Here is a 13,086-nt window from a genome sequence, read left to right as displayed (position 1 = left end):
TGCAGCTTCAACCCATAAAACTCCACGCTCATCTAATAAAGATCCTGCGAGTAGAATGCAAGATAAGACAACGTGCCGGCCGCAAGCAGTGTAAAGTAGCGTGGGTATAATACAGAAACCAGCAAGAATGCAATAGTATCACGCAGGCCTGGTAATCCTTCACAGTAGCAGCCTCATCCCATGTTAGTCGCCCACCCACCAGCATTGCTCGGCAGTCGTGGCCTCAATTCGTAATGGTCAGGCTCCGTGCTCTGCGGCCTCCTCATGTTCGACATCATGTGCTGAGGAAATGCATACGGTGGGTCAGGATACCCAAATCCATCGTTGTGCCCTGGACTCGGCAAACCACTCGGATGTGCTGGGCTCTGCCATCCGGAGCTGCCGCTCATATGTGGGCTGACATTCCCGCTGCTAGGTTGCCGAAGGTCGTGGAAAGTAGGAGGTTCGAGTACAGGAAGCATAGGATGAGAGGTCAGGGATGGACGGTGGTGTTTGCCACCGTAGGCCGAGAGGGTGGGCGAGCTTGCGGATGGAGAGGAGCGAGGGCTGGGTTGTTGGAGTCCGGCTCGCATGTGAGGGGGCAGGTAATCGTTAGAGTTGTAGTTAGAGTTGTAGGATGTGTTGCTTGTTTGGCGGTTGAGATAGGGCATGTGAGGGACATCGCTCAAGGGCGACAAGGGCAAATTCCGTTCGCTGGGAGAAGGTGTTCTTGTCATTCCAGAAGCCATGGATGCGGTGTCAGAGAAACTCCCAACTTCGGAGTCGGCTCGGCTGTGCTGTCCAGGATTGCGAGAAGCAAGGGCCGCTGCAGTCGCGGCAGCTGCCTCTTCCACTGTGCCAGAATGTTGGTTTTGGTGACGGGTTAGAGTAGTGCGACGGGTAAAGGTCTTCTGGCAATCTGCGAAGGGGCATTTGTATGGTCGTTTCCCAGAGTGTATGCGACGATGTCGGGCCAGAGAGCTCGAATCGCTGAAAGGCTACGAAGATTGTCAGCGTAGTTCACGTCAACTTTTAGAACTTTTGCTTACTTTGCCGCAGCGCTCACACATGTGTGGCTTCTCACCTGAGTGAACTCGCATATGCACTGTTAAAGCAGATCGCTGTATGAAGGGCTTGTTGCACCCTTTCTCCGGGCACACGTGGGGCCTGTCACCGCTATGTATCCGTTCTACAGTATTGCATTAGCGACGATATCGATGACTACGTTCAGATATACTTACCATGACGAGCAAGATCACTCCTCCGTGCAAAGCCTTTTCCACAAGTAGTGCATGCAAAAGCTTTTACACTTCCATTGCTGTTTTGCCGCGAACTGCCGGAGTCATCAGCACCAGCTTCGCGCTGATGATTTTGTTGCTGCTGTTGCTGCTGTTGCTGCATGTAAACATTTTGGAAGGATCGCTCCACGTAGGTTGTTGGCAGCATTGGCATCTGTTGCTGCAGCTGGGGGGGAGGATTATAGCTCACACCCTGTGCCATATGCTGCTGGAGTTGTCGCTCGGCGGCGGCGGCAACAGCAGCAGGGCCTTTTCCATTCAACATGTTCGTGATATCCATAACTGAATGTGGTGCGGGAGATCCTGAGCAATTGCAGCGGCGAAGCTTCGCGTTCGACTGCTTCGTCGTAGCGTAGTCCTTTCGCCAAACGGTTGACTGGAAGCAGCTGCAGGGTGGAGCGGCACCTCGTCCAGAATTTTGCACCTAGGGATACGACAACAATCGTGGGAGAGCTGCCTCTTCCAAGAAACTTGATATCCAGCAAGCACAGACGGTCCAACGAAGAGATGGTGGGCGAAGCCGGAGAGACGCTAGGTCTCACTATGTCTTGTAGCTGATCCGACAGAGGCTGACGCGTGCGAGCTCTGGATTGCAATATACCCTTTTGCATATGATACCAAGTAACCAAGGTAAAGTTTTTATTGACTCAAACGTGGAAGTTTCAGGAGCGGTGACCCGGGAGGCTGTGGGTGAACCACGGGTTTGGAAAGTATACTGCAGCGTTCCGGAGATAGTCCCGGTGAAGGTTGGTTGATGATGGAGTCGCGACTTCTCTTCGCGCAGTCTCTTTTAGTTGGGATGGGCAAGATCCACGGTGTCGTGTAGGTCTAGCAGCTGGCGCTCGTGATCACCCCATTAGCCAAGCAAGGTCGGTCGGCGGTGATGCCGCGCTTTGGACCAGCTTCAGGGTCTGGGATGAGCGCTCTGGACGTCGTTGTGTGTAGATATCTTTCCTTGCAGCCTGGTGGGGCGATAAGGGTTTTCCTCTTCGTTCTGCTCTGCTACCAGTTGGAGCTGAAGGGAGTGTGCCTCGAGACGGTTGAGCGCTATTCGAACGCTGTCCTCCCCAAGTGTATGGCTATCCAACCTATTTCGATTTTTCTTGCGAGGTACTGAATATGCGGCTTTTAAGCCAAGGTTGAGTCTTCAGTGTAAAATCGGAGGATACGTTGGTTGTTGTCGATTGGTAACGAACGACTTTCGAAGCTAGGCTCCTGTGTAGCGCAGGGTCGGAGTTTTTGAATGTGGGGAGAGCTATGGGTATTCAGGCTAGATCTGGGCCCGCGAGGTCGCTATGCAGTTTGGTCCAAGCTGTTGCTGGAATTGAGGCCGGGAAGATGTTGGTGTTGGGATCAAAGCTCTCGGGGCGGAGTGTGCACAGAGCTCGTAGAACTAGGAAAGACGATGAGGGGCTAACTGGAAGCCCCTAACGTCGAGGAAGCAGGGGAATTTGCGGTGAAGTCGAATCAGATGTGATAGGGCGCCTTCTCCTGCTTCATTGGTCAAAGGAAAGCGGAGGTCCTAAGAGGGGCAAGCAAGCTCACGGAGATTGGATGTGACCCCGGCAACAAGACCACGAATTTCGTGGCTTGATACTTCCTACCACACTGGCAGCGACAATATATCGTACCTCACAGAAAGATCACAGAGTGATGGAGAGCATTATCTTGTATCTACAATCAGTGTATCAGTCTATCGATAAAGGGTTTCATTATTCAGATGCATGTGAGTCGCAATGTTGGAGATCTACTGTGCATTAGAGTATTAAAATTTGGGCTTAGCCGACGAGATGCAGGAGAGTGTTCGAAAATGCTTCCACGACCCTTCCACCAAAGCTTCTAGGGGTTTTCTAGGGGCTCTCTAGGGAAAGTCCCCCCAAGGCTGCTAAGGCTGCTAATGCTATTGCCGCTCTAGCTGCAGCACCATTGTCGATCAACATCATCCAAGCAACGCTCGACTTCTTCTTACTAAATAGAACATATCGACATCCCGCTTCATCCTTGCGCAGCGTGGCATGAAACGCTTTGGGCTATCACTTTCTCCACTTGACCCTCTCATGCGAGGTCACCAATTCAGCATTCGCAGAAGCCATTGAATTTCTTGGACCACTCCAGCGTAAAACAATGAAACCAGTGGAGAACATCTGTTTCCGAGATCATCTGAACTATCATCATTGATGATTGCGTAAATTCGTGGTGCCAGTCGTTCCGAAACGCATGACGAAAGTCGGCCAAAGGGCATGAGGGCCAATACCAACATGTCGGGTCTGATGGATCTCCTCGGCCGTGTCTGTGAGACCGTGACTGTTCGCCTAATGACCCGCTGGCCACGCAGGCCGTGTCTGAGATATCGTGATACATATGGGCACTGCCGCTGCAGATCGCCCAGCTGGGGCCGAAACCCCCAGCACAGCCCCCAATAGCTCTGAAGATATGCGTGACATGATTTGTTGGCGGAGGTAATCCCACGCAATACGCAGAATCATAAGCATGCAATGTACTCGTACTCGGAGCAACCACAACGCACACTTCTGCACTCCCATACTGAAGTTGGACTCGAAATGTTCTCATATGCAGAATTTGCCAGGCATCCTGCAAAAACGTTACATACGCATTATCACTTTTGGATCCAGTCACCATGCTCCAAAGTCAAAGAATGAAGCTTACCGGTAACTTAGTACTCCGTACTACCTTAACCACTGGAACCACTGGAAAACCAGCTGCACAAATTCTCCGCTCGCTACAACCTTTCCCCTTTCCAATTCCTATCAAAGTTGAAAAATGGACCAGGGAAGCAAACCACGCCACTGACTGTCCGACAAAACTTACCCTCGGCTTACATTTGCGCCTATTGGCTCTGTAATACGTTTACTTGTAAGCTAAGTGGGAAAAATCAAATACGACCTCGTCTATGCGCGTGGCGCCGCTCCCTTGCATCATGCTTCTTTGCCGCCCGCTGAGCTCGAGCAAATGCAGCCCGTAATTCGTAATTCGTGAATCGTAGTGGCCGACCGGCGACCTCTGTCCAATGTCCACCTATCAACCGCCAATCCTGCAATCTCGCCTGCCTTGAAATGTCATCCAGCCGGTCCGAGACGATTGGTCATGAGTTGCCTACAAGAGAGCTTCCCAGTGTTAACCGCTTCATTCTTCATCGCCGATGCTCCACCGTTACGCCTTTCTGCACTACGCCATTCTGGGTATTGGGAGCTTTCAAGAGGGTACCGTACAGCCAAAATCATGGCGTCCACGCTTCCAAGACCGGAGCATCCTCTTCTCCGCAGCGGATGGTCACCCTTACCTCCATTGTAGACGCTGACCGTTGGATCCTCCCTCCTCGTCGTCTTTTTTTGGTTAGGTAGATCTTTTTTGTAAAACGGTTACGACAAAAATCATGCTAGAGAGAATTCCAATCCACGGCATGAGAAAGCTCTCCTTCTTTTCGTTCACGCATTTCCTGTGAATATCGACCGGGATAAGAAGACTCTTCCCATCAGGGGACATGGAATAAAAAGGATGAAACACACCAAAAGTACTTCTCTTGTAAAGAAAATAACGGGTTTTCTAGGAACATTGGCTGGAGAAGGTCACTTTTCTCTGGCACCGCGCCTGAATCGTAGAACTTCTACAATTGCATAGAGGGTTTTCGCCCTCTACAAACGACGGTTTTGAGCAACAGGCGATGAAAATCACCACTTTTTTTCTGGCGCCGCATAGGATTTCTACAATTTCATCATGGGTTTTCGCCCTCCATGCATGACTTTTGCTATGTCCTCTTACAAGACGAACTACGCTTGTCTAACGATATTTTGTCAATCTTACCACATAGCTTTACCAGGCATCGGGCATTGTGATTTGACATATGGTAGAATGGTGACAGAAATCCTCCCTACTATTTCCTTTCTCCCACTCCTTGCTGCTCCTTGCTCTTTTCTCCCACGTGCCCGATATAAGTTTCGCCTACGTGACTTCTGTTTGAGAAATTCAGATTGCTCGCAACATTGTTTTCGGTGCTTTGTCCCTCGCTTGCTCTTGCCTTGGGTATTCAAAATCCACGTTCAGACACAAACGACCGTCTCGGCGCTTGGGAACTTGGCCTCGTACTCCAGGACTAATTTTGCTCCCCGTCCCGGTTCAATTTTGACTTCCCAAGCCACCTCTCCACCCTTCTTCAACACCGCGGTCGCCCTTCCCCAAGTCTCCTTCCCTTTCCCTACAACGCCAGTACCCGTCTTCACCGCATCGCCCTCTGTTTTTAGGCCGAGAGGCTGGAGAACTTCCACTCTTAGACGGTCTTCCTCGCTCACAGGAATTTGATCGAGCACTGTGCCCTCGATTGCGCGGTTGGATTTAGTGTTAGTAATCGTGCAAGTCCGCGTGTAGACGCCACTGCATTCTTTGGTGAAATTGAAAACGCCAGTTTGTGATCTTTTGACAACCGGTTTGGAATAGGTCACGTTGACGCTGGGATCGACACCTAGGCTGAGGTGGAAGTGTTCGCCAGCGCTGCAGCGAGGCAGGTTCGTGTTGCCGAGGAACGAGCCGTCCAGCGTAAGCCCAGCTGGTCCTTTGAGGAGTGCAACGGATGAGGTGTTACGGAGACGGGCCTTTAAGAAGGCTGCTACTCGAAGTTTTGGGACGAGGACATAAGACAGATGGACGTCTTTGAGATGTACCGACGCGATCTTGTGGCGACGTGTGGTAAAGCTAGGTGCGACCGTGCGCAATCCTGGTATTCCGTAGGCGGTAGTCAACCTACGCACATTCTGGGGTCAGCAGTTTTTCTCCGGAGTAATACAAATGTATTAAAAAGACAGGTGCAACAGATTTATAGTCGCGAAATTGGTCTTGAAGCTCAGATTCGGGTCTCGAACAGGGTGAAGTCTCTCCAGAATGAACGTACCCAGATTCAGTCCATTCGGATTCCTGGGTGCCAAGAGTAGGTAAGTCTGGTATAATGGTCTCGGCGTTACCGTCGTCAAGACCTTCGCCATAGCCGACGGCTCCACGTACGGTATCTTGTTCTTGTCGAGCCATGAGCATGCGCTTTTTGTTTTGTTGCTCCAACAGCATCATCTGCATCTGATAATCCTGTAGGGCATCATTACGTTCCGAAGATGGAATTCCTGCGCTTGACGAGCCAAAGAGCGCTGAGTTGGAGCTGGCCACGTTTGATGTCGCATTACTGCTGCCGAAGAGACCGGCAGACGCACTCTGCTGCGGAGCGGCTTGGCCAAAACCTGCTTGGACTTGCGCTTGCTGCATTTGCTGTTGTTGCACGTATTGCTGCTGCATTTGTTGTTGCCTCTGCACATTCTGCATGGCCTGTTGCTGACCCTTGAAAGCGGCTTGTTGAGGGGCAAAAGACACTCCGCTTAATCCAAAAAGTACATTGCGAGGCTCGATAGATCTGCTAGCCACGTTCATTGGGCCTTTGCGCCTGTTTTCCATTTCGTAGACGCTCATTAGAGCGCCATTGGTGCCATCGGCTGTCCCTGAAAGCCCTTTACTAAGCCGTATATGCCAAGGAAGCATGGTTGGTATTGGCTCTCCAAGTCCTTGGAATGCAGTTTGAGATGTAGATAGAATAACCTGCGCATCTTTCCATGTCTCGGAGGTGGTGTTGCAGAATTCAGCGCGATATATGATGAGACCAGAGCTGGCAACAGTATCCAAGGACAAGTCGTATCTCGGAGACCAATATGCCGAGTTCGTGATGTAAGAGACGGATAGAGAGATCTGGCAGGAATCCGAGGATGGTGATTCTAACGTGGGTTTTGTGAGGTTGTCAATTGATCCTCGGCGTGAGGATGCAGGGGTCAACTCGGAATTGGTGTCAAGACTCAGAGTGACTCGGTAGACGCGTCGAGGCCAGAATTGGACTCGCTCCTCCTTCAGGCTGCGTTTCGCATTCGACTTCTCTTGAAGTAGCTTCTGCTTCTTTTCAAGCTTCTTGGACTTCTCTTTAGAGGCCTTCCCCTTCTCCTTCACGGTGACCTTTGAATCTTTGACCTGCCGCTTGAGTATATTGAACCGTTCTTTCTCCAAAGTCTTGATCTTGTCTTCGCTCTCTTTGTGAACCTCAAACGCCTTCTTGCGCTCTTCACGATAGGCAGAGATGCAGCCTTTAAGGTCGTTGGGTCGGTCTTTCTCGAAACTTCGCCCGTAACTCTCCAGCATCGCTAAGCGGCTCGCAGCGGCTTTCTTCTCCTCGTTAGCTTCCATGACAGATCCATCATTCCGTCTCTTTTCATCTGCTAGAGCTTTGGTGGCATCTGACTCGGGTTCTGATTCACTCTGGTCGTCTTCCGACTCTTCGACATCGTCTTCAGACTCTGGGTAAACATTCTCATAAATGTCTGGATTTGGGATGAGCTCGACCATCATGTCTGTGATGGTGGCTGAGCCTTTGCCATCGACCTTGATCGAGGTTTCGTCTGCCGTAGGCGTGAGCCCCAAAATGGTTATTTCATTCGCACCTGGCTGCAGACGATTCATTTAGTCTCAGTTTAAAGCAAGAAGAGCAGAGGACACACCTTCAGAGTAATGTCATTTATGTCTCGAACTATGTGCGCTCTAGTCGGGTAGAAAGTCACGTTACGGGTCTGCAGGTTGCGGACCGTAAACTCTTGCTTGTGGATATTTTCTTCGGCCATGATGACAGTAGTCCTTGGATTCAAAAGCTATATCACAGCAGCCAAAAGCCAGAACGGACGGCCCGGCAGGCGTAGCTTCAAATGCTGTGCTGGAATTCAAGGGTATATCACAGTGGCAATGTGTGGACTTGAACTAGAGTATCCAAAGTCTGTCAAGTTGATTTGAAGTTATCAGACAGACGAGAGGCTTCAATTTGTATTCCAAAGATCAAATTAAGCTCTTTAGGCAGCAGATAGGCCTCCCTCAACGCAAGGCAACCAAATGCTGCTGGCTACATGCGAGGCAGATTCCAGTAGGACAGAGATACAGCAATGCCTTGGTGGCCCCAAAGGATCTCCAGATCGGTTTAGAAGAGGGCGACTGTCCAGCAGACCGTCCAAATTAACATCAAACATGCTTCAATAGCCAAACAGTCAGTCGGTCGCATCAAAAGCAACGTTCAAGTCATTGTGAGCCAGCAGGCAGAAGAAGCGAGGCAGAAAGCAGCGCGCTTGGCGCGCTAGCCACGCGTCAGACGTGGCTTAGAGTATCCGAAGTTCCTCCGGAGATCCACTACTTTAAACTTTAAAGTACAGTACTTTACTCCATTAAGGTCGGCAGGGGGTTTTTCGTAATGGTCTATGTAGGCTAGTTATGTAACAAGAATACCATAAGTATCATTTATAAATAAATATTTATTACAAGATTCAACGTATTTACCCTGAAATCCTCTTGAAGAATCTTCTCATATCAATTATTTTTCAATCTCATGATATCGTGGCTTAAGACTCCTCCCGGGAGTCTCCTGAGAAAGCGAGTCTTCTGTAATTATTTCCGTAAATACGAATGCCAAGCCTCGTTTTCGGGATCTGGCTACTGTAAATTACATCCACGCTTTTTTATTTCTGACTTCAGATTCAAGCGATTTAGCCAAAGTTCTCGCAGGGGTGATAATCTCGAGGTCTTACGGGGTGGATGGGGGGTGATGTGATGGGACGGGGTGTGATGGGATGGGGTGTGATGGGATGGGGTGTAGGCTGTAAAAGTAGTATTACGCCAGAATGTAAATTACAGCTTAGTCATTACTGGTAGGACTGAGAAGATCTCCTGATTTAGGGATCTCCTGGGCGAAAAATCTCCTAAGGTTGAAAAATACTCCTAGGATCTCTGTAAAATACGATTTTATTTTACACTATAGCTACTTATACCCTATGCCTTGTCAATACGGATCGAAATATTCTCCGCCTACAAATTTGCCAAGACTGTCCGGGGATGATTAGTAAAAACCCCCTGCCGACCTTAAAGTCTTCTTCCATCCCTCCTACTGGCTAGTCGCGCTACTAATCTGATTACTAAGTTTCTAGCGCCGCGTTTTACTCTGTTTGGTAGTTCCCGATATCTAGCCGACAGTAGGGGCTTCCCAGCCCGAGCACAGAATTTAGGGCATCTAAACCTCATGTGGGTTGGCGCAACGCATAATCTTTAGCTTTGAGTTAAAAACGGAAGCTAGCCTAGAAGGGTGATCCCTCCTGTAAACTACTCTCGCTATTTGCGTTCGGAACTCAGTACAGCGGGCTCATTTCTCAACATCTTTTTTTCAGGCTTTGAAACAATCTTCTTTGTCCACAAATAACGTACAAGCGCCGGTGCCAAGCCCTCTACTTCGCCCTATTGGAGGCTGAATTGCCCCTGCATGCATCCTTCGGCTTTGATACAGCCTGATGTTGGAGCGAAGAATGCGATACAGGCACTCGAAATACCAACATGATCTGGCATTACCCAATCACGGGTGGTCGAAGCAATTGGTGCTTAAGTCTCATGTTTCTAATCTATCACGGCTGAATCCTGCACACGTTCTATGCCTCTTGCATCGTTGTTTCGCATAGGCAAACCGGTGGCAAGACGGTGACTTATGAAGGGAAACATCAGTCTCATTTCGCTTATAAAAAGCTCCACTTCTCTTCCATCTTTGCCTTTTTCTCCTGACATAAAATATTCGCGAAACTGAACATCCAAAACCACTATCTTCATATCCATTGCCTGTTGACCCTTTGAAAGGTCGCCTTATCCCCGAGCCTCTCATCAGTATCCTTAGTGAAGCCGGGCCCTACTCTTATCATTCCTTTCTCATTATTGAATAACCAGACCCAGTCCAAGTAAAATGGTCGCATTAGGGGGCAATCCTCCAATTACAGCCAACGTTGGCAGCAACGACCCCACGTCCGGCGGCAAAGCATCCAGAGCGTCTCAAACATGTGACCATAAATGTGCAGTCACCACCCTTTCCATCGCCATCCCAATCCTCTCGCTCTTCATCATAGGCTTCCTTGTATTCGGCCTCTCACACAGGCGAAGGAAAATGAGAAAGAACAAGGCGAAGGATCAGGAGACAGAAATTGCAATCAGGAAACTTGGGCCCGAGAGTGAGACCTCTAGCGTGACTGGCTTTGGAGACTTTCCCGCCGTCACGAATGTAGAAGACGGTGCAGAGGCGGTAAGGGTATCGGAGAAGCCTTCAAGTTCTTGGAAATCTAGGAAACTGTTTTTAAAGACCCCTGGGTGGTGGAGGATGTGAAAGATTTTCAATCTAAATGGAGTGTTTTGAGGCGGCAGCGCAGTCTTTGGAGTACATACTGGGGCACGTGCTCAAGAATCGAGAGTCGGAGAGCTTCGGAGATTGCGTGCGGTGCTATTTGTGCGATTGACGGACAGACGATGATGAATTGTGAATACAACGTCCATGATTTTCGCTGACTTTTGAACCAAGAGATGTTCTTTTTCGAAACATCTTGGGAGGCACGTCAGGCTCATCGTCTACCTTGAGGCACCCGACGAGGCCATCAGAGAGCTTCAGATGACGGTAGAAAATAAGATTGACTAAGACGTTGAACTGTCTCGAAGCAAGACGCAGATTGCATAAGGAAGCCGGCGCAGTATCATGAACTTCTTCGAACATTAGTAGGAGGATATCTGCCGGGCATTCTCTCTGCTGCAACGGAATATTCGCGCTCATCTTTGTAAGTGGTGCAGGCTGATACCGTTAGAGGCTATAAAATATGGTTGAAAGACGGCAGCCTTGCCGCTGACATGCTGCTCAGAAGTAGGACTGATGTGGAAGTCATATTGGGACTAGCGTCAGACTCGAGTAGTTACAACGAAGAATGCTTGGGGTTCAAGGGAAGATGACGATAGCACAAAAACCCCATAGTCTATTGATTTACAACTGCTCGTCAAATATGCTGACACTTTTCTTCTCTTTCTCCCTCTCACTCTTTCACAAAGACGGCAGCCATACCCATCCCCGTACCGACACACATGGATGTAACACCGATTCTCTTTCCCGTCCTTCCCAGCTCATTAAAGAGCGTCGCCACTTGTCTCGCACCGGTACAGCCCAGTGGATGGCCCAAAGCAATTGCACCTCCGTTGGGATTGACCTTGTTGAAGAATCAGCGATGAACCACAGCGCAACTCACGAGCAGAGTAAACATACCTTCTTCTCATCTAATCTCAACTCCCTAACACACCACAAACATTGACTGGCAAAAGCCTCATTAATTTCAAAGACATCCACCTCGTCCTTAGATATCCCTGCTTTCTCCAGAGCAACAGGAATAGCTTTCCATGGGCCAATTCCCATAAGGAGTGGCTTGACTCCAACTATAGAGCTGGACACGAATTTACCAACAACATTCTGACCTAGCCTCTCCGCTGTGCTCCTCTTCATCAACAGAACTGCAGCGGCACCATCGGTGATTTGCGAAGCATTGCCCGCATGAATAGAACCATCCTTAGCAAAAGCAGGCTTAATCCTGCCTAGACTCTCGGCTGTAATGCCATCTCGTATCCCATCGTCCTTATCGACCGTAATCACCTTCTCCTCGTCCGTTTTCATATCCACAAACTTCACATTGTGCAGTGGGGCGATCTCCTCATCGAATTTCCCTTCCTTCTGCGCTTTAAGAGCTTTTTGATAGCTCGACGCTGCGAATGAATCTTGATCTTTCCTCGATATCGACCGATCTTTTGCCATCTGCTCGGACAGCACGCCCATAGGTACTTTGCAGTTTTTAGCTTCGGGGTCAGATTCGAGCAAATCGGAGAATTCGGTTACTGCCCCAGGACCATACTGAGAGCTCATGCTTTCAACACCTGAGCCGATGCCTATATCAATCATGCCCTACGCAGATTCGAGAGTCAGCATTGCTTGTTTACGAAACAGGTCTCTGGAGTAGAAGGAGGGGTTCTCCCGAACTATATCTTGCAACTCAAATTCTGGCAAAGGATTGGGAAGAACAGCTCGGAAATCTACGTACCGAACGAATGGCATTGGCAATATCAGCACATGCTTGTAATCCACTCGAGCATTGTCTGTTCAGACTCTTCACAGCTGTACTCTCGGGAAATCCAGCAACGAGTGCTGCTGCCCGGAACTCAGTAGCTCCTCCGCCGGGCGGTAGCACGCTTCCCACAGCTATATCTTCAACGAGAGAAGGATCGAGTTTCGAGCGGGCGAGCAGGGATTTGAGTGCATGGACTAAGAGATCGGCGGCTGGAGTGTCTTTGAGCCCACCCTTCCCACCTTTAGTGAAAGGAGTGCGGAGAGCACAGGTAATGACGATATCATTGGGGGACTTGGATAGGATAGACTCGCGGCCGAGGGGGATGTCGGCTTCGGAAGAGGCGAGATGAGATTGGACCTGGGAGAGACGCTCGTGTGCTTTCGACATGTTTGATGTCATTAGGTTCATTAAAGTCTCTACTGCTCAAGGAAAAGGATGCGATTCTGAGGGGAATTGTTGGTCTTTTGAGGCGCGCCAAAAACGCCAAAAAGATGGAATGCTTTGAAAAAGAGGAGCCGAGGCACGGACATAATCCGAAGCAAACGCCGATCAGCCTTACAAGTAGAGGGTGGAGGTACATGCTGACTGCATCAACCTCATTATCGATTGTAGGCGTCACTGGAAGAGGTCTGTAAAGATAAGATCATCGGACAAAAGGCAGGGTGATGATACATGAAGCAGACCTTCAATGACATCCTGTAAGCTGATGTCTTATCCTCATACATTGGTTGGAACTATGGCTGCCAATGGCTTGCATATGCAACTCAATGCCGTGCACGATTCTTTGGCCTATCACCATCGACGGCAGCCTTGAGCCTCCGGGCGCCTAT

At 49.6% G+C, this 13,086-nt stretch overlaps 4 protein-coding genes across 4 annotated transcripts; 1 reads left to right on the top strand and 3 right to left on the bottom strand.

Annotated features, from left to right (window-relative positions):
• Positions 1-173: 173 nt before the first annotated feature.
• On the bottom strand, positions 174-1,557 carry HO133_002256 (uncharacterized protein; the record flags this gene model as incomplete). The annotated part of the gene is made up of 3 exons (XM_037293183.1): positions 174-977; positions 1,029-1,168; positions 1,221-1,557. 3 exons carry the CDS (start codon positions 1,555-1,557, stop codon positions 174-176), a joined length of 1,281 nt encoding a protein of 426 aa, XP_037150836.1.
• A 3,778-nt stretch (positions 1,558-5,335) lies between these two features.
• On the bottom strand, positions 5,336-7,933 carry HO133_002255 (uncharacterized protein; the record flags this gene model as incomplete). Its single annotated transcript, XM_037293182.1, has 3 exons — positions 5,336-6,032; positions 6,181-7,760; positions 7,814-7,933. The coding sequence occupies 3 exons, from the start codon at positions 7,931-7,933 to the stop codon at positions 5,336-5,338; spliced, it is 2,397 nt and encodes a 798-aa protein (XP_037150835.1).
• A 2,141-nt stretch (positions 7,934-10,074) lies between these two features.
• Positions 10,075-10,488, top strand: HO133_002254 (uncharacterized protein; the record flags this gene model as incomplete). The annotated part of the gene is made up of 1 exon (XM_037293181.1): positions 10,075-10,488. One exon carries the CDS (start codon positions 10,075-10,077, stop codon positions 10,486-10,488), a length of 414 nt encoding a protein of 137 aa, XP_037150834.1.
• A 691-nt stretch (positions 10,489-11,179) lies between these two features.
• HO133_002253 (uncharacterized protein) lies at positions 11,180-12,643 on the bottom strand (the record flags this gene model as incomplete). Its single annotated transcript, XM_037293180.1, has 3 exons — positions 11,180-11,350; positions 11,407-12,093; positions 12,230-12,643. 3 exons carry the CDS (start codon positions 12,641-12,643, stop codon positions 11,180-11,182), a joined length of 1,272 nt encoding a protein of 423 aa, XP_037150833.1.
• Positions 12,644-13,086: the final 443 nt, after the last annotated feature.

This window comes from Letharia lupina, assembly GCF_014066315.1.
Source record: "Letharia lupina isolate WasteWater1 chromosome Unknown contig_14, whole genome shotgun sequence".
Classification (NCBI taxonomy): domain Eukaryota; kingdom Fungi; phylum Ascomycota; class Lecanoromycetes; order Lecanorales; family Parmeliaceae; genus Letharia; species Letharia lupina.
This window is presented reverse-complemented; position numbering and strand designations above follow the sequence as displayed.